Source organism: Harpia harpyja, chromosome Z (genome assembly GCF_026419915.1).
Source record: "Harpia harpyja isolate bHarHar1 chromosome Z, bHarHar1 primary haplotype, whole genome shotgun sequence".
Lineage (NCBI taxonomy): Eukaryota > Metazoa > Chordata > Aves > Accipitriformes > Accipitridae > Harpia > Harpia harpyja.
This window is the reverse complement of record NC_068969.1, coordinates 24934515-24954051: the sequence shown is the minus strand read 5'-3', so window position 1 is coordinate 24954051 and position 19537 is coordinate 24934515. Positions and strand designations below refer to the sequence as shown.

At 52.2% G+C, this 19537-nt stretch overlaps 1 protein-coding gene across 1 annotated transcript in view; it reads left to right on the top strand.

Annotated features, from left to right (window-relative positions):
* The window catches only part of PLXND1 (plexin D1), an 86817-nt gene that overhangs the window by 5306 nt on the left and 61974 nt on the right, over positions 1-19537 (top strand). The window contains exons 2-3 of the mRNA XM_052777473.1: positions 15578-15754; positions 18662-18793. Coding sequence (XP_052633433.1) covers positions 15578-15754; positions 18662-18793 — 309 coding nt within the window. The remainder of the gene's footprint in view (positions 1-15577; positions 15755-18661; positions 18794-19537) is intronic.

Below are 19537 nucleotides of genomic sequence, written 5' to 3'. Positions count from 1 at the left end.
TGCCCCAGCAGGACTGTGGCCCAGTAGGTTTGAAGGTCACGCCAGCTGCATGGCTGGAGCATGGTGCAGCTGCGGTATGCCAGAGCCCTTGCGAAAGCAGAGCAGGCAAGACCCCGTTCCCGGCTTCCCACTGGCCCACGAGGAGCGGCCGTGTTGGGCATCCCAGCACCTTCCTCCTCGGTGCCACTGAAAATAAAGATATGGCTGCTCCTGCGGTGTGGGCAGCCATGCTGCATCACCGCCACATCCCAGTGGAGCGAGTCCCCACAACATCCTTTGGCCACTGCCCCGTCTCTCGATCTGGCGTTTGGGGCAGGGGGACACGACCAGGCACCTTTGTGCTGCTCCAGCTGGCAGCTGCCTTTTTGGCCAGGGAAATGAGGACGGCTACTGGGTAGTCCCAGCCCGGCCATGGCCACAGCCACAGCAGAAGGGCAAACAAATGTGGATTTCCAGGCATCTCTACAAACCTTCCCACTCTGGGTGTCCAAGCAGTGGCTGACATGGGGGTCTGAGTTTAACACAAAATAAAACGCACCAGGTGATGAACAAGCACACTTGAGGAAAAGCTGAGCTGGTAACCGCATCCCACACTCCCAACTGCGCCGGACTCCTTGTCTTCTGTGGTTTCCGCGCCAAGCCCCACGCTCTCCTTCTAAAAACTCCCCGAGAGGTAACTAGGGAAAGCAGACTTGTATTCATTAGACTTAGATTTGCTAGCCAGGGATCCGCATCTCTCCTGGGAAATGTTTTGGGGTCTGCAACTCAAAAAAGGCTGAAAATCCAGTTTGCTTCCTATGCTGAAAAACATAGGCACAGCGGCATGGGATAATGATGCGTTTCAGCATTAATTCTCAAGTTTCTGGCTCTTGTGGCTTTGTGTCAGATCCTGCATGCTCATTGAGCACAGTGTTTTGTGGTGTAATGATGAGATACCCACCAGCGAGCTTTACTATAACGGGTTGTTAAATAAAACGAACTCCTTGGGTAGACTGTATAAACAGTCTCAGTATATATGTATGCCTGGGCATGGAAATGTGGTTTGAAACCGGTCAGAAAACGTTCCCAAAGAAAAAAACCTCATATACACATGGGAATATGACAAAGCATCTACTTACTGTCCAAATATACTGTGGCATCTCCGTGGGATTGGGTTTTATAGGAGCTGAATTACTTTGAAGTGCTGGTTTATACTAATTTAGAAATTCCAAACATGAAAATAAATGTGCTCTAACCTTACATCTACTCAAATAAATCCGGAGGATTAGCCACAGAAAGGAAACTGGGAATTTACACTTAATTTGTACATTAAAAATGAGGCAGGGGTTCTTGTAGCAGACTTAATTTCTGCTTTTTGCAGAGCGCCTTGTGTTTGGAGTTGCTAGCACGCACCTGAAGGTGCAAATGCCCCGTTACTGCAAAGCTGCACAACACCGTTGCGTTGCCATAATCCGTTTTGCCTCTGGATGTTGTTTTACAAGCATTGGGAAGTTGGTGTCCCTCCAAGCCGCTGTCCAAGGGCTGGGTGGTGAGGGGCCGGTCTCTCTGCCCGTGGAGGGGCCGGCAGGACCTGGGATGCCCCAGACGAGAGGTTGAAGCCACAGGCTGAGCTTTGCTGGGCAAGACCTCGGGCCCAGACCCGAGGACTGTGTACCTGCTCTGTCTCTCACCTGGAATTAGCGAGTCACGGCCAACTGTTGGCGGCTATGTTTCCTTGGGAATTTATGTGGAAATACGACCTTCTGCTTGCAGTCAAGGCACACGCAGGCTGCTGGGAGCAGAGAGTGGGAGCCGTGTGAATCTCGTCCTTCCTGGGAAGGCAGGCTCAGCTCCATGGGCTGCCTGCGCCTGGGGGCTTTCCCACTGCCGAGGGCCGGCGCAGCCCCGGCGTTTTGTGCTGAGCAGGGGAGTCTCCCGGGGAGCGGGTCGGTGCCTCCGAGCTGAAGGTGGGTGGTGGGAACGCACCTCCCGGGGGCCCCGGGGCTCCCCCCTGCTTTGCATCTCAAGCTCAAACAGATCCCAAGTTGCAAAGGGAAGTTTGGTCAAAGTGGAAGACGTTTCTGTGCCTGGAAACCAGAAGTTGTGCTGCTTCAGGCGAGAACTGAAAACGGCTCCTGGCCGTGGCAAAGCGCCCGCCTGCTCTTGGAGCCTTGGGCCTGTGCTGCCGGCGGGTGCTGGCTGGCTGGGCGAGGCGGGCGCTGGGTCCCTTTGCAGAGGGGGGTCAGAGCTGCCCCCTCGGGTTTCTGGAGAGCTGTAACCACAGCCAGCTGCACAGAGACCTTGTCATTCTCGGTAGCTTGGTTGAGCTCACCAAATCTTGTGTAACTAAATGATGATTTAGGTGGAAAACAGAAAAAGGATCATTTTGGCCAAGTCCAGTGTTGCACGTGGAAGGTACATCATGGCTGGGAGGACACTGGAGCACTCTGGAGAGGTGCTCATATGATCGTATGGAGGCGGTGATCATATCTCGGCAGCAGTCCCTTCATTCGGGGTTTTCAACCACTTTTGTGTAGCCCCAGACGTTTTCCAGGGCAGGCATTTGCCTCCCACACATGAACACAAACCTGCTCCCCAGGAGCCCCGACGGCTGCTAGCTTGGCTGCGGGGTCTCGGTGGGTGGAAATGAAGGGACTGGGACTTTTCTGATTTTTCAGTCTATTTTATAATGATTGAGAGAGAAGATTGGTGGGGCTGAGGGCACCTGGAGAGGTGAACAAGGCACCTAGAGATGTGGATGGGTGCCTGGGGATGCTGTAAAAACACCTCACTATGCCTTGTAAATCCCAGTAGGCGTCTATTTAAACTTGCAGGCATCTGTACCCTTGTGATACTCTGGTCTGATGACCTCTTCTAGCAAGTTGTTGGAAACATAATAGATCTGAGCCCCTGGCTGTGGTAATTTAATGCAAACACCGGGCAAGCTAGAACCAGCAGCGGTTAGAAACAATCAATTATAACCACCTGAGTGCCACTACACGCTACCTACAGCAGCGCAGCTGTGCCTCCCGGCTCAGGCTTGTGCACGGCACGCACGAGGGGTCGCCGGCTGCGGCTGGGGGCTCCCCGGCTGCAGGGACTGCGTGCGACCACTCGTTTGCACCGAGGAGGTGACAGACCGGGATCAGCGTTCTTAACCAGGAGGAAGAAACAGCTCCATGGTCAGGGATGCGTGGCCGATGCCCAGAGGCATTACTGCCTGTGCTGTGCCCCTTGTGCAAGGCGCAACAGGGCTGGGCCCGTGGCGTTGCTGCAGCCCCGTGCACTTGCAGATCCGTTCGTTGCTGTGAACCCTCGGTACAGTGCACCAGTCTGTGCTGGGGGAGCGTTACTGCCTTCTTTTCACTGGGGGAAGTAGGTGGTCAGAGACCACCTGATCAATGCCTTGTTGTTGATCAGATGGGTGGCAGCATCAGGATTTGAATTGAGGTCCCGAGTGCTGCTAAGTCACCGTCCCCAGCACACGTACCCAGGGGCACAGTGTGTGTGTGTGGGGGGTGAGCCGACCCCTGCATCTGCTTTTTGCACTTTGCAAAAAGTGCAAAACCTGTGCTTTGCTTTTCTATTTCTTTTTTTTTTTTTTTTTTTTGGTTGGCTTGGTAAGGAAATGGTTGCGAGTCCTTACTTTCTTTTCAAGCTGGGCTCTCGACACCTTGCAGCACGTGGAGGAGGTGGCAGACTGTCTACGGCAATATCCCACTTCAAGAGACCGGTGGAATTTATTGACATTTTTGAGCAGAGGGAGCAGTACTAATTTCTAACATCTGGATAGCAGCTCTGCTGGCAGCTGCTGCTCCGGCGGAGCAGGGCTGGCGGGGGCGTGGGATGGCTCGCTCCTGAGAAGACCCTTATCAAACAGAGCCTGGATGAGCCCGTGTTAGATGTGGTGTGCTGATGACCAGGGCTGATATCAAAGGCTGTGATGATTTTGCCTTGTTACCCGCTCAGCATTAGCGGGGCTTGTCCAGTGTGGGGAGTGTACGCTGGCTCCTCACCCAGATCTGTGCTGGGAGTTGGGACTGGGACATCCCCAGGGACAGGGGGCACGGGGGCTGCAGCATCCTGCAGCAACACGGGTGCAGCAGTGATGGTTTGTGGTCTGAGCAGGGTGGATCTGCTGTTGCCAGCCCCTGTGCCTTCCTCTCCAGTTCGGGATGCATTGTTTTTTGGAGGAAGGGACCTCCAGATAAGCACAGCCTTGCAGGCGAGGGGTGGGACAAGAGGCGCATCGGCTTGGGGTGTTTCTCTGGTGGGCAACGGGATAGGGGCTAACTTGAGTATTCAGGCTTTTTTCCACATTGGGGGGGTCTCATTCTGCTGTGCCCACCTCTGAACGTGGCATGGCTAGAGTTGCAGTCCCTGGGTTTGCTGCCGTGCTGCCGAGGGTGCTGCCATGGGACCCAGAGGGAGCTCAGGGCTCGTGGTGGGGCTGGTTGAGTCCAGGGCACAAACTCCAAGTCTCAGGCCTCAGCAAAGCTGCAGACTCGCATTTGGATCTGCAGCCACCAAACCTGTGCCGTCGCTGTGCCAGCGGCATAGACGGTGGGAGGTGGCTGGTGCTGGGCAGCAGCAGTCTGGCCAGACGGGACCAGCTGCTGGAACAAGGCTGCCCATTTTTTGGGCCTGAACCGTTGGAGGGTCATTGCTCTGACAAGATTTCTGCAGTTTATGTGTTGCAAGTAGCACTGGAATACAAATCTTTCAATTCTTACTCAGAAGCAAAGTTGCCTGAAAGTCTGGATTTTGCAAACACGTACCTGTATTATTTGAAGGAAATTTGGAACTTGTCTTCCCTTTTCTGCCTCATCTCTGTTTAAAGTATTATGGTGCTTCGTACTGCTCCCTTCTGGAGCAAAAGGCTTTTGGCTATTAGATTTTCATCCCGCTGTCTGCTGGCCGCTGCCAACATTCAATGGTTGTGAGGTCTTAGTGGCCAAAAGCCATCTCTGGTCGATCGCCTAATTAAAAGGGGCCATTGAAAACCTGGCATGTTCTAGAAAATGGCTGTGTGTAGAGTGATCTTTTTAGGAAGAGTTGGGAAAAGTTTACAGTCTAATGATAGCGCTCGATGAAGAAGGGGAGATGTGAAAGATAAGCGGTTTTTAATGTAATATAAAATAGCAGTTTCCAAAGTTGTTTGACTCATGAGTCCCTGTCATCCTTCAATATGTCTCGTAGATCCAGATGTTAGCTGCAAGCGGTACAAAGGCACCAGCGCTGGTGTGCTGTTGCCTGTGGTTCCTTGGAGAGCGGTGGACCCAAGTCTGGGAACCGGCTCACGCGGGGAGTGGGCTTGGGTTGGGCTTTTGGCAATTAGTGTGGCCGGTCATTAAATGGGAGGGAAATTGTGGCTAAATCTCTGCTCAAGGGGACAGACACCTGCATCTGGAGAGCAACTGATACAGATGATTTCTTCCCTGCACTTTTTCATTCGGTTTGAATCGTGCGTGTCCCTGGGGTGAGCCAAATGGCGAAAGGCTGGGATGGGTGTTCCGGCGCATTCCTCCTGGGATTCCCTCTGCCAGGAGAGCACTCCAGCTGGTGTGCCGACTGCCTCGGAGCGCTGGGGCTCCCTGAGTGCAGAAAGGCTACTTGGCCACTGTCAAATAAGCTGCTGAAAAAAAGGTTTCAAGCTTTGGGGAGGAGCTGGGGTTGCAATGTTATGTCCCTAGGATCTCCTAACTGTAGTGTCATTTTTTGCTGAGATAGATACAGTATCACAGCAATCAGCAAAGCTCGGTGAATCTTTCCAAACAACTCTGTAAACATCAGTTTCTACAAATCTTGAAGTCAAAATATAAAAAGGTAGAGAAAAGGAAAGCCTTCCATACTTTAACCAAATAAGAGAGGTGCTCAGCTACTGAATCCAGTAGGACCATTGATTTTTAACAAATTTTGAAATTATGCTGCTGATCCTAATTTCCTAACTGGGGGGGACAGGGTGGGGAGTGAGGACCTCCAAAGACGAAGCTGTAGAGGTGCAATACTGGCAAGTCAACAAGTACAGTGCTTTCAGAGAGATGCCTGGAGAATGGCTTTTGCTTTGTACAGGTGCCATCTGTGAGAGGAGAGTATGTGTGTGAGTGCAAGGAGCCGGCGCTCACACCTTCATTCTTTGCGCTTTCCATAACCATCCTTTTAACCTTGAATTTTCTCAGTCCCCAAAATGAGGATGGAGGTCTCTATCTTGTGCATTAGAGTGGAGGAAGGGTACACCTGTCAGCTGGGGAAGCAGTGCATCTGCTGTAGACCACATCTTTATGCCTTGGTCACTTCTGCATTTGGAGTGCTCTGTCAATGAGCAAAAAGGTTTTTTTAACCTTTCCACGCCAACCTACTGCAGTGGGCTGGGTGCTGGGAGCAAGCGGTGGTGTTTTGTTTCTGGGCACCGGTGCCGATGCTGCTGAGCAGGCGATGCACGTGGTGGTACCCGTGGAGGATGCCTCTGTGGCACGGTGGTGTGGGACAGCGCTGCCGTTCAGAGGCAGGTTTTACTGAGGATGCATAAAAGAAGAGTAGGGTTCTGCTTATTATCTTAGAGCTTAATTGATTCGGCAGAACTAATGAGGAAAATACAGGAAAACATTTACTATAAACTATTGCTAAATGAAGCAGATTTGAACTGACACATGCAAAAGACCAGTTGTGTTAGGTAAGAAGTTGTTACTTTAATGGATGCTTTTTTCAGCCCAGAATCACACAGATATGCCTTCAGAGCGCTCTGAGCATGTAAAGTGCTAAGTGTTAGTAGTAGCAATAATAAAAAAATAACCCCCGAAGATCGAGGAGCCAAACTCACGGTTCACCCAGGACTCCTCCCTGTGGAAAGGAGTTTGAATAGTCTGAGATTGGTTACTGAAGCCAAAGCTCAACATAAATGAGAAACACAGCTTGAGTGGTGGAAGAGGGGGCTCTCCCAAGGAAAGAGCAGCTAAGAAAATACAGCCTGAATAAATCAGGCGTCTTAATCCAAACAGTTTTGAGGGGGATGCGTTAGTTTGGCTTTCAGAGCAGCATGGTGTCCTTGGGACAAGGCGTGCTCGGGTGATCCGCTCTGCTCCTTGTCCCTGGGGAGCGGGGCAGAGGAGCCGTGTTTCCAAAGGGGGTGAATTTAAAGGACATACAAACTCTTGCTGCTTAAATGCATGCTATTTTGACTATGACAACCCCTTTGGAGCCTGTTGTTCATTACTCCCTCTGCCTGCCCATTCCTGGGGGATTTGGTTGTATAATCTGAAGTATTGTATTTAATGCAGGATGAAGGCTAACATAATAAGCTTGACCAGTCTTCCTGGCGGCATGAAGGATGTGCAATTTCAGTTAAAAGACTGCTACTCTTTTATATTCCTCTGCTTTGAGCAGTTCCCCGTGCAGTCGCACGTGCTGCTTCAGCTCCCTGCAGAGGGGAGTGCCTGCGTGTGCCAGACCCCCGGCTTGTGTGGAGCGAGGAGGGGGGACCCGTGCCGGGGCTGCCCAGGCTGGGGGGAAGGTGTTCTGGGGGAGGGATGTGCAGAGCAGGTCCTGCCAGGCTCCTGTCGACATTGCCCTCGGCTTTCTTTACCAGTAGTTCAGCCTTGGGGTCAGCACTATGGGCTTGGGACTTGGGGAGTGATGGGTGGCCGCGAGTCCGGCCAGTTCCCACAAGAGGAGGTGGCAGGGGAGACCGAGGGGGTAATCACACCGTCTAGCTGCAGGCATCCAGCTTCGGTGCCGCTGCTGGAGCTGAGGCTGGAGCCTCTGGGGACTCCTTGGAGCTCTTACATCCTCCCTAACACCCTGAGGAAGGCTCCTGGGATAGACAACCCGCGCCCTTTCCTCCTGCACCTGAAGTGACACAGCAGAAGATGGATGGCTGCAGGAAGCCTGTATTTGCTTGAGCCGTTGTTGGGCTCTGGCCTCACTGTAGCAGACTGACTGGCTTTGCCTGCAGCCCAGTTGTTCCCCAGTCTTGTCCCAGTCCTTCGAGTCACCTGTGTCTTCCCTCTGAGATGGGTCCTTGCAGGCAGCAGCCAAGCAGGCGTACGTGAGGTCTGCGTGGGGCTGCTGCTGCTGGAACAGCAGCCAGAGCTTGGGTTTCACCCTCCGAGATGAGACGCAGCTCTGAGAGCATCTTCTGGTGTTTCAAACCCCCTCACCACGGGTGGTTTGAGGGCTGCGGCGGAGGTGAACGTGGCTGCTGCTGCTTCAGTGCAGTGGTTTGGCTTGGCCTTGAACTGGTTGGAGGTCTGTCTTTGCAGACTCTCTGAAAACAGTTTCTTGTTGGCTTTCAGGGGGCTGGTGGGCTCAGCCTCTCGGGTCAGCTCTGGCCCTGAGTCCGGCTTCAGGCATGCGATCAGCCGAGCCCATCACCTTGTAACAGGTGAGCACCTCGACCGTTGCCGAAAACTCAGAAATCAGTGAAGGGCAGGACACGTGGCACAGGCACTCAGGGCTGCCGGGCATCTCGTGCCTCCGATTGTGCAGGTTCCCGAGTAATTCCTGAACAGGTCTAAGGAGATGAAAAGTCCCAGGAGAACCACTGGTCTGCAGAGTGCTTGCTGCACCCTGCCTTCCCCAATGCCCATCGGTCCTGTGCTCGCTGGGCTTCCCTCCCGGTTCACTCTGCTCACTTCATGTGAGGGACACAAGCCTGAATTCCTCGGTCGTTTTAATCAGGTGAATGTCCCATGTGAAGCTGCCAAGAGTGAGTGTTAGGAGCTGGCAGGAAAGAAAAGGGTGGGAGTCGAGAGTAGAGAGAGGGAAGAATGAGTTTTATAAGACAGGGGGGAAAAAGCTTTCCTGTGAAATACAAATGAAGACAAGAGGCTGAGAAACTGCCAGGCATCAGGAGCTCTGCAGAAGCGGAAGGAACACTTTTCAGCACAGGGGTGACATTTGTCTGCGGTGGAGGGAGGAGCGGGTGCACTGACATGGTCGTTTTTCTCTCGGCACGGCCGATGCGAGTCTGCCGCCGGTGCCACTGGCTGCGGTGCGGTGGATGCGTGTTTGGTCGGGGAGCGGTGCTTGATGGGGTTTTGAAGGAGGGAACCTGGTGATAGTTTTTCGTTAGCAATTACTCCTCTTCAGCAAGACGTTAACTTTCCTGATTGGGGGCTGGAGGCGATAGTCGTCCCAGCTGTCGCCCGTGCGGGGGTGAGGCGCACGGGGCTGCACATGGATCGCTGTGGTTTCCCAGGGCTCGAACCAACACGGAGGTCTGCAGGAGAGGTCCCAAGGGCTGCTGCCGAGCGGCTCTCGTACACGCTCGGGGGAGCATCGGGGCAGGCCCTGCGGACGCTGACAGGCCCCCCGGCATCGGCATCGGTCAGGTGGTGCTGATTTACCCGCTGGGACTCTGCCTCCTGCCAAGTCTAGATACCGTCCGGCTGGAAAAGCTGCTGGTGTGGTAGAGCCGGGACTGGGGCTCCCTGTGGGCAGGACGTGGTCTGCGTTGCCACTGAGAGCAGACAGATGGGTGTTTGGACAGCCCGTTACTGGTGGCTCGCGTAGCACCGTGGGCCAGGGCTGGCACTGTGCAAACATGCAAAACACAGGAAAACCGCCGCTTCCTCGCTCAAGAAACTTGTGGTCTAAGTACACAGCGAAACCAGGGTGAAAATCTCATTTTAAGCCTTTTTTTTTTAAGGACATCTGCTGTGCTGTGGGGGTGCTGATTGCTTAGTGTGGATGATTCTTGAGAAAAATCAGTAAGATTGATTTTATCAGAAGTTCTCAGCCCAAGTACCTCGACTGGCCAAGAGTGCACATTGATTTGCCTCCCATTGCCTAAAAAATATGATGGGAAGTTAGAGGAGCTCTGTGATAATGCCTGCCCTTGGAGCAGCACTACAATTAGAGACAGCTTACGTCTCAAGTGCCTTAACAGTAGAGTCCTCTTCTGAGGATGACATTTTCCTCCAGGCATCCCAAAAAGCCTGTTTTTGACAGCTCTGGTTGTGACGCTCCAGCAGATAAACGCGTGATTGTGTGTACAAACTGCTGGCAGCACTGGGGGGGTTCCGGGATGAATGGGCTCTGCCTGGGAGGGGTTTCATGGCCAGTCTGGGCTCTGCCTGGCACAGAGGAGGGCTTGTACTTTCCGTTTTCATAATGCAGCTGGGCCGGCTTGCCACCATCTCTCGCTCTGCCCATTTTCCTATGATGTCTATGCAATATTTCCATGTTGGTTTTTAGCCTCTCCCTACTGTTCAACTTTGAGTCCAAGTCCTGCTATTCTCTTCAGACAGTGTCCAAATTATTTTGAATATTCTCTCTGCAGTCAGAGGTTTCCCTGAGTCATACCTAAATGTTCATAAAAGCCTAATGGTTTATGTTAAGGAAGGCGAGAGATAAAACTAGAGCCCTTTTATCACAGACTTTAATGGCCTGAAAATGTCAGTTGTGTGGGAGCAACTGCCAAATTTTGAGCCTATGAAGACGATGGCTAAGTCCCACAAATCAACAAGTTTGGAGCGGATTATCGGATGCTGGCTGTGTCATTTTCCCAGGACTCCAGGCATGCTAGAAGCCAACACTTTAATCCGCTCTGATACGATGCATGAAAGGGGCCGGACTCCCTTTCCACTTACTGCTGCTCCGTGAAGCTTTCAGACCCCTGCTGTAGTAGAGTCAGAAAAGCTTTCCTGAAAGCAAAAGCTGCGGGGCTTTTTTCTGAACTGCAGCCTGCTTTTGATTCAGAAATAAACTCCATCTTTGCTTAAGAACTATTTTTAAGGTCACAAACACAGGATGCAGAAATCAGTATGTTTCATGGTTTTCCTGAGTGCTGCCTCACCACTCCTCTTCCTCCTTCTGTTTCCAGCAGACTTCCTTCCCGAAGGGACATCCTGCATGCCTGCCTCTGGGGCGTAGCGCCCAGGGCTGGGGAGCTGTAATGGAAATTCTGGGAAATCGCTTTTTCTGCTTCTTTTAGGTTTGGGATAAAGAAGTGAACTCGCACCGTGAAAATAGCTGAACTCTTGAGCACTGATGTGGCTGGAAATCTTTTATCTCTGTTCCGCTTTGTTTTTGCAGTCGTACTTGCAATCTGAGTAACCCTCCTCTTAGATGTGGCTCCTTGGTTTGAATTAATTTGCATCACTTGTGAAATTTTTCAGAAACACCGAGTATGGCCTCCTTGCAAGTGCGTGGGGTGACAGCAACGCTGCTTGGCCAGTGCTGGCTGTGGGTTGTCTCCAGCTTGTGCCTGAGGTGGCTATTCTTTAGCGTCAAAGTGGCAGAGTGAAATGTTTTGGGTGCAGAAGGATTCAAATCTATACTCGCCCAAAATTTCTGTGAGTTACTGAGTGTCCAGAGTGTGTAGTAGAAAAATAGTGGCAATGCAGTGAATGCCCATGGGGCTGTTTTAAAATACAGATGATAGAAAGAGATTGGTTTTGGAAGAAAACTTAACGTCTATGCTTTCCCCGCTTCAGGGTAGGGCAGTTTGGTTTAAGATGGAGCAAGATTTAACCCATTCCGCATGGAGAAAGCCTTTTAGCACAACCTTTAAGTGCGATTTCCCAAGCTGCAGTGACTGCCTGGTGCCTGCAGAAGGATGTGACTTGGCCGTATCCTGTTTACCGTAACGTGACAGAGTTAAGATGTCCCCTCAGTGCTGTGGTGTACAGACAGCAGCAGCACAGTGTGTTACCCCACCCTGGGACCCGAAAGAGGGAAACACCATATGTCTCCTCCTGCCCGTCTGTCAGAAGAGCTGATGTCATTTAAATAAAGGTGTTTCAGGGGAAGGATGTATGCAGCCAAAATAAAGCTTGGCCTGTGTTAGAATAGTTACATCCTGTTTACCGTGGAAAACGCTTTGCACTGGTATTGGCTCTGAAATGCGTAATTTATAAGCAGGCAGGCACAGCAGATAAGGAACTTCCCGTGATTTCAGCCACCTGTGAGAAGAAAGGGCTGTGTCCCTCGGGCTGGGAGGCGGTGAAGCTGCCGGCAGACAAATGCCGGTACCGGCTCCCCGGGCAGCTGCTGCGGAGACGAGGTGCTGAGCATCCCTTGGGCTCTCAGGTGGCCTGAGGTGCCTCTGTGCCTCAGTTTCCCAGCAGGAAGGAGCCTTGTGAGCGTCAGGTGGTTAATATTGGTAAAGAGTAATGAAGAGGGGCTAGAGATAATCATCCCCAAGACAAATAAATAAACCCAAGTGCATTTCTAAAGGTCTGGCTGTGAATGAAGGGGACCATTAAATCAGAAACATGAATGGCTTGCTGTATCCTCTGTATAGTATAAAAAAGTTGTGTTGCCCAGTTAAGGGGGAAACGTACGCACTTAAGAATTTGGGCTGCAATTTTATTTTTTAATAGAATGAAATGCCGTAAAACTGCAAAATGCATTTAGCAAAGTCACTTGGACCCACAACACTTGATCCTTTTGTCTCAGTCCCATGTGAACTGAGCTGCAGCTCCAAGCGTGTTGCCTTCTGCTTGGCACTCGGTTTACCAGAGGAAGTTTTTCGAATCAGTCTTTGTCACATCTGATGCGACCAGCAGCAGCAGCGGATGCGGGGTCTGGTGTCTGCTGGGGCACAGGGGACCAAGATCCAGGTGGTTTCATGGAGACGACCCGGTCTGCCATTTGCAGCAGCGTGCTTGCGCTGGTCCAGCAGCAGGGAAATGAGCCCTAGACGTGTCTGCAGCGGCACGCTCCCTCCGGGCAGGGGGTATGAGCTGTTCCGCCAAACAGGGCCATTTGCTGTGTGCCATTGCACAGAGCGTGCTGTGGGTCGGTGATGGGATGGGGTACTCGGGAAGCCAGTGCTGTTTGCTGACCAGCAGCTACAAAGACCAAGAGCTGGCTGGCACCTACAGTTCACACCCAGCCTGGTGGGGTTTGCTGCTGTCTTCTCCCATGCAAAGAGGAGGAGGGGGCAATGCCATGGCCTGTGGTCCCCATGCCGACTGCACCCCCCTGCCCCAGACTGGCCCTGGCCACTGCAGAGAGGTCACCGGCCCTGTGGTGGTCTGGCGGGGGCTTCCTTCCTCCCACCTGTGAGGGGATGTCGTCCCTCGCTTCCAGAGACACAGCCCAGTTGCTTCGCACACATTTTGGATTTTAGCAAGTTTCTTCCCCATTTTTGTCCAGGGATGTGTTGCTGTAGTGTGGCACCGACCCAAGACGTGTGGTCGTGCCCAGGAGGGCGGACAGGCACAAGGTGGGAGGTGCACCCCAAACCGGGGCCAGAGCGGAGAGGTGGTCCTGCCTGGGTCTCACACTCTCACTGCAAAGCCTGAAGATTTGCCTAATCTTCTAAACCGTCTGGAGAGAGGGGAGAGCTGAAGATTTAGCCTGGTTCCATTAATGAAATAATAACGATAATAAGGGAATTAAAATACAGACCCTTGTGCACTCAGCCCAGGGAGGAGGGACTATGTTAAACAGGCTGGTCGTCAAATTCTCCTGCCTGGTGGAAGCATGTGGTTCAGTTTCTTAACAGATACAGCCTCAAATCCCTGCATTTCTTCTGCTTAAATTAGTACTCCTTATTATTTTGGAAAGAATATCCATGTTGTGGCTGAGTTCAGTAAGGTGTAGAATGTGCTTAGTTTTAGGGGTGTGGGTTACAGTCCGCCAGCGGTCTCTTGTCTGGAGTTTTGTATAAGCACTTCCCACAATCAGGGCCTTAATTTGGTGTGCTTTCAGGCAGCCTGCAAATACCCGCAGTTGTCGGCATGTCAGCCCTGCAGCTGCATGCCCACACCCGGGAAGGGTGACAGCGCAATTGCGGCTTAAGATGAGCCTGAAATGACACTGTAGATGATGTGGTAATGGCCCTTGAAACATGCCCATCATTTGAATGGCTTCGTCTGCACCCACAGCACTTCATAAAAGCTGCTGCAGGAGTGACAGCAGGTAAATTGTCGGCAGCGAGACTGTTGTGGTGTTCAGACATTGTTGAATCCATTCACATTGTCTGAGCAGAAATTATAACACTCAGAGGATTCAGGGTGAGAGTGGTCATAAATCTTGGGTGTGTCTCGGCAGGGTAGGAGGAATATGAAGCACCAGTCCCGTTTTCAAATGCTGCTGCCATGCAGCAACTGTGCTAATTAATTTAGCACAGGATAGTAAAGTCTGTTGTCTTGCTCTGGGCCAAATGAGCCAGATGCCTGCTCGCAGACAAGGCTCACAGGTCAGGAGTCCTTAACAGTTGCCCTTTGCCTTTGCCCCTTGGCACCTGATAGCGAATCGACACAGGAGCCTTGACACCGGCCTCGTGCCCCCGGTCGCCAGCCCTCGTGTGGGGCGGCTCATCCGCCGAGGCCAGCCCCAGCCGTCCCGCTCGGCACGGTGGTTCCTGCCGGAGCTGGGCGCCTGCCTGAGCTGCAGCGCCTGCCATCCTGCTGTCCTGAATTTAAGTTTTCTGTAGCAAAGGCAGTTCCTGCTCCCCCAGAGCTTCGAGGAACAGCTTGAAAGCAGAAGCCAGAGGCAAATAATGAACATCTTGTGGTCTTGGGCACAGGGCACAGCTGTATTTGCTCCCCGGGACACGGCGAGCGGCTGCAGGCTGAGGCTGTGGCTCCAGCATTTCTGGGCAGAGTTTCGCAGCCGCTGCTCTTCCCTCCATGTCCTGCAGCGCAGTGCCTCCTCCTGCTCGGCAGCTCCTCCATCCCATCCCGTCCCAGTGGAAGACCAGTGGAAATTTTGCTGTTGACTGCAGTAGCAGCAAGATCAGAGCCAGGATTTACAGTCCTGAGAGTTGCCAGCAGGCTTTCTTCCCCTGCCCCCTCCCTTGGCTCTGTTTTCAGTCACTTCCTCACTTAGTTGCAGGGAAATAATATTTTGAGTTCTTTTATTGGAGAAACTTTTTGCTTCACCTTTTGTTTGAGAAGGAAGGAGCCGGAGATGGCTGCCGGGCTTGCAGCCACCCCAGCTGAGCATGGCTCCGCGTGCTCCCGAGCGCTGATCCCAAGCGCTGACCTGCGGGAAGGGGCACCCATGGCAGCGCTGGGGCGGTGCGCAGGACCAGCCCTCTGCGGGCAGAGCAACCACCTCTGCGAGAGCAGGCGGCCACTGGGGAGGGCTCGTCTTCGACGGGCTGAGAAACCTCCCTTGCAGCGCAGCCCTCGCTGGCGAGGGGCTTCCAGCACCATGCTGGAGAAGAGACCTCTGACTGCTTCGGTGGGAGAAGGGAGCAAGGAGCCCCCTCGTCCCCTTTTACTGTTGCACCAGACTTTTGTGTTGAGGTGCGGGTGCTGCTGCAGTAAACGGGCCTTTGGCTGGAGGACGCCCTCCTGGGGTGCCCTGCACCTGGATGGCTCCAGCAGCAATCCCGGTGCTGCCCCGATCCTGCCTATAGCATGGGCAAGGGCAGAGCTCCTCCGACAGCCCGTCTCCAGCAAAGCCTGCTCTGGATTTGGCTCCGAGGGTAGATCTGGCAAGCACAAAGAAGATTCTATTACAGCTCTTTGCTCCTGTATTAACCCGTTACATGTTCCTATTCCATCACTCGGTAGTGAGGAGCTTTCCCTGGGCACAGCAGGGCCATCAGCAGTTTGCCCACACTGAGCCCGAGGCAGTGATGGCGGGGGGGACCTGCTGGCGTTTGCTGCAGCCCACTGACGTGTGTGTCTCTCCGCAGCTGCAGCCGGAGCAGCTGGACTGTGGAGCAGCGCACCTTCAGCACCCACTGGCCATCGTGAACCCCGTCACAGCGACCCCCGTGTTCACCTACAGCGGCCTGACCGCGGTGGCGGTGGCCAGCATCAATAACTACACCGTTGTGTTCCTGGGCACTGCCAGCGGAGGACTCCTGAAGGCAAGTGGAGCGCGGCAGCACCAACACAGGGGGAGCCAGGGCTGGGGGGACAGGGAGGGCGGCAGGGCTTCCCCTTCCAGCACCTCTGGTTTGCACGGAGGACAATGTCTGTTGTGGAGTTTGTCTGAGCGCCTGCTTTCATTTGGCAACGAAGGAGTAATTGGATGCTGCTGTAATCTGTGCAGTGATATATGCTGCCTGGTGACTGGTGGCCGTTAGTTACTGTTCAAGGCTGCTATGCGAGCAGGATGTTCTTGATGAACCCTATACTGGAAATGTTATTGTGCAGCATTTAATTATTAACAGCTCTTCTAATAAATTCTCCCTCCGAGCTGATGGCTTTTGAAGGCTCCATGTAGACAGTGGAATCACCAAGAGATGCTTCATCACAGCTGAGTCCAAAGCAGGTGTGAACCCATGCATCTGATGGAGTATCTGTTTTAAATAATGTGCCAAAGGCAATGTAGGGCAATGCAATACCCTGGCTCCAGAGGCAAGATGCAAGGCCAAGGTTTCAGTAACTTTAGCACTTGAAGTTTGCCAAAAAAAGTTTTGATTCCAGCCAGCCACAACAGTTTGATGTACTCTCAGCAGTGAAAGTCCATAGAGGAGAGGAGGGGAAAAAAGCCCTGGAGCAGAGACACAGCTGATACCTGCTTTGTCTCAGCCTGGGGTGAGTGGTGCATAATGTGGAATACTGGATCAAAATGCTTGGAGAGAAGAAAACTGATCCAATCTCTTCCCTTGCATCCAAGTGCTCCTGGCAGAAATGTGGGAACCATCACAGAGAAACTCACAGCTTTGATTTTTGCCTGCAGGGGCAGGTAATTTGTGAGGGTGGGAAGAAACTGGCACCCCGGCCAGGTGCACTGGGCTGGAGAGGCACATGCCACACGCAGCGCAGCCCCTGTTCACACAGTATTAACAGCTCTGCTTCCATTATCATCTCAGAGAAAGCAGCCTTATCTGTTGCGCCTCCATTAGGGAGAGGCTCCTGGCTACCCTTTGCTGGGATAATTTGCTCAGATAGCTCTAATCTAATTCTACAACACAGCTGCATAACCAGAAGCCCTTTTACCTTCGGGGCTCCTTGTTATTTGGCACAGGATACAAGATACTTTGCGTGAGTTATCATTCAGATTTGCTGCCTGAGAAAAGACAGCAAAGGAGCAGAAATAGTGCTCGACCAGCTCCTGCCAGCAGCAATTATGGCTGCCAGGGCTATGTATGGGGAATTAATCAGATAGGCTGCAGACGGGCATTTCACGAGGGCCATTATCAGTGCCACATCCAGCAGTCATTAGAGGAAGAACAGCACTTGGGAAGCGGTGGCCAGGGCAAGGTGTGCCAGGATGCAATGCCCTCGAAGGAGATGGGGGGTGGGAAGGGTCTGTTCTGGCATGTCCCCATGTGTCCAGGTCTGGAAGTCTGTAGGCAAGGTGCTGTGCTGGGGTTACCCAGAACTTCAGCCCACTCTGTTCTTGCCAGCGCCAGTGCAGCACGTGTCCTCCGGTGTGCCCCAACCCCGCTCCAGTGAAAGCACTGGTGGTCTCTGCCCCCCTGCGCTGCTGCGGTGGCTCTCCCCTGGGGATCCAGGGAATGTGCCTGCGCAGTGAAAGCGTAGGGTGAACAAGCCCAGGAGGCAGAGGGACCTAGGGACAGATGCCTAGAAACAGCCAAGCGTAGAGCAAAGCTCAGCAAGAAGAGAGAGAGGATGGTCGCAAAGCTAAAGTGGAGGGTGTTGGGTCTTGGCTCATGGGCATCTTGGGTGATCGCAGGCAAATTATTGAGCTTCTGGATAGCCAGCTTTTAAAATGGGGATAATGATAGTTCCCTTCTTTTTCTGCATAGTAGCTTGCAGTGCTTGCATATGGTTCTTAGCAGAGGGAAGCCCTGTGCTTTGAGCTTGTGCTATCTTACTAGGACATGTCGGTGCTGCTGTAGTGCAAGAATTAATTAATCCTATGTTAATTAATTAATCCAGACTTTAGAAAGCAGAGACACACTGGGTCCTTACAATTATTGCCTTCCCTTGCTAGTAAGGAGGTAGAAATTTTCCTTGCTCCCTTTCTGTTTTAAGCTGAAAAGTGACTGTCACGCAAAATTGTGTAGCCCTATTGTTATTTCCTCTCAGCAATGCCACATTTAATTTGCTGAGTTTTCAAGTCAAATGCCAAGACATTCTGAGATCTGAAAGGCAGGCTGATGCTTTGCAGCCTCTTCCATCACTGCCAGCGCTTCAGCTGGTGATTCATGAGGCAAGGTAGGATTCGGCTCTCCTGCGGCAGCTGCCACGGTCTTCTGGAGTTAGCAGGGATAAAAGCTTCTTTTGGCCAGGAATGACAACACTTAATTTCCAAATACGCAGGGAGCAGGGGATGCCATGTTGTACAGCCCTGTTGCCGATTTTCACTGTTTTTCATTAAGCTTTGGAAATGCATCGTTCTTTGTAAGAGAAATGCACATATGTGTGTAACAGGGCTGAAGGCTGGTGCCACTTACGTTAGGGTAAGGCAAGAGTAACACTGCGGTGGCCTGCTGGAAACAGCCTTGCAGTCGAGCCGTGCAGGGGGTAGAACCTTAGACTAGAAGTTTTCCAGGCAGCCTTTCAAACAGAGGGCTTTAAACAGAGGGACCAAGGGCTGCGAGGGTTGTTCATCACTGAGCAGGGCTCCTGGCCATGGCCTGAGCTTTCTGGACCACTTAGTGCCTTCCCTGTGGCACAGAGCTGGCTCTTCAGTAAAGCTCTGTGTGTGCAGCCTGCAAAGTGTGTAGAGATTTACAGCGCTTGAAAATGTGGAACACCATTAGATACCACTTTGATTCTTGTTTATAACAGAGGAAAAGTAATCTTCTCCCCATAGTGTTTGAAAAATGGTCTCAGTGAGTGGCTTCTTCTCACTACAGATTAATCTGGACAGTACCATGAAGGTTATTAGCAGGAGATCCATTTCGGTGGCTTACGGAGAGCCTGTCCACCCCATCATGCAGTTCGACCCTTCTGATTCCACCTACCTCTATCTGATGACCTCCTATCAGGTGAGATCTTTAGTCTTCAGCAAAATAGTCCTTTGAACATCATGCATTTGAATTAGCATTCAGCACTAAGCTGGGAGCAGGAAGGGACAACAAAATTTGCTTTAACATTAATGGGCAGAGCCAAGAAGTTCAGAGCTTTGGCTGGGGTGTCAAAGGGCTTTCCGGAGGGGTACATCTGCCTGTCCATTCTCCTGCACGGGGTGGGGGTCATGCCAAGCAGACCGGCTTGTCAGGCTTTCTTGTCTTTGTGGTGGCCAGGTAGAAAGGAGAGCAAAAGATACGGAAACCGATGGCACTTACATGAGCGCAGAAATGAGCAGAGGTTGTTCCTGTATAGAAACCTGAAAATTACAGTACATAGTCTTTAAGGACGCTTTTGGGAAATCCAACAGACAAAAAGTCTGCCTGTCAGAAATGATCCTTGGGGGAGATTTCTGCTCAGCCTGGCCGGCAGGAGGGCTGGATGGGAGGAGGGATCTCTACGGAGACCAGGAATGCCGCAGCAGGTAGAAACATGCAGTCTCATCTCCGTCAAGTGAGCAGGGGAGGAAGTTGAGAGCTGAGCGCTCCAGGCGCTGGTGGTTTGTCCTGAATTACATTTTAATCTGTCAAAACAGATGCACAACTACAAATGTTATATGTTGCATTTATATTTTCCAAGCCCTAATTCCCTGCAGATTGGTCATTATCATTTCACAGAACCCTCCTGGGATGCCTCTTTAGCTGATGTTTCAGACTGTCTCA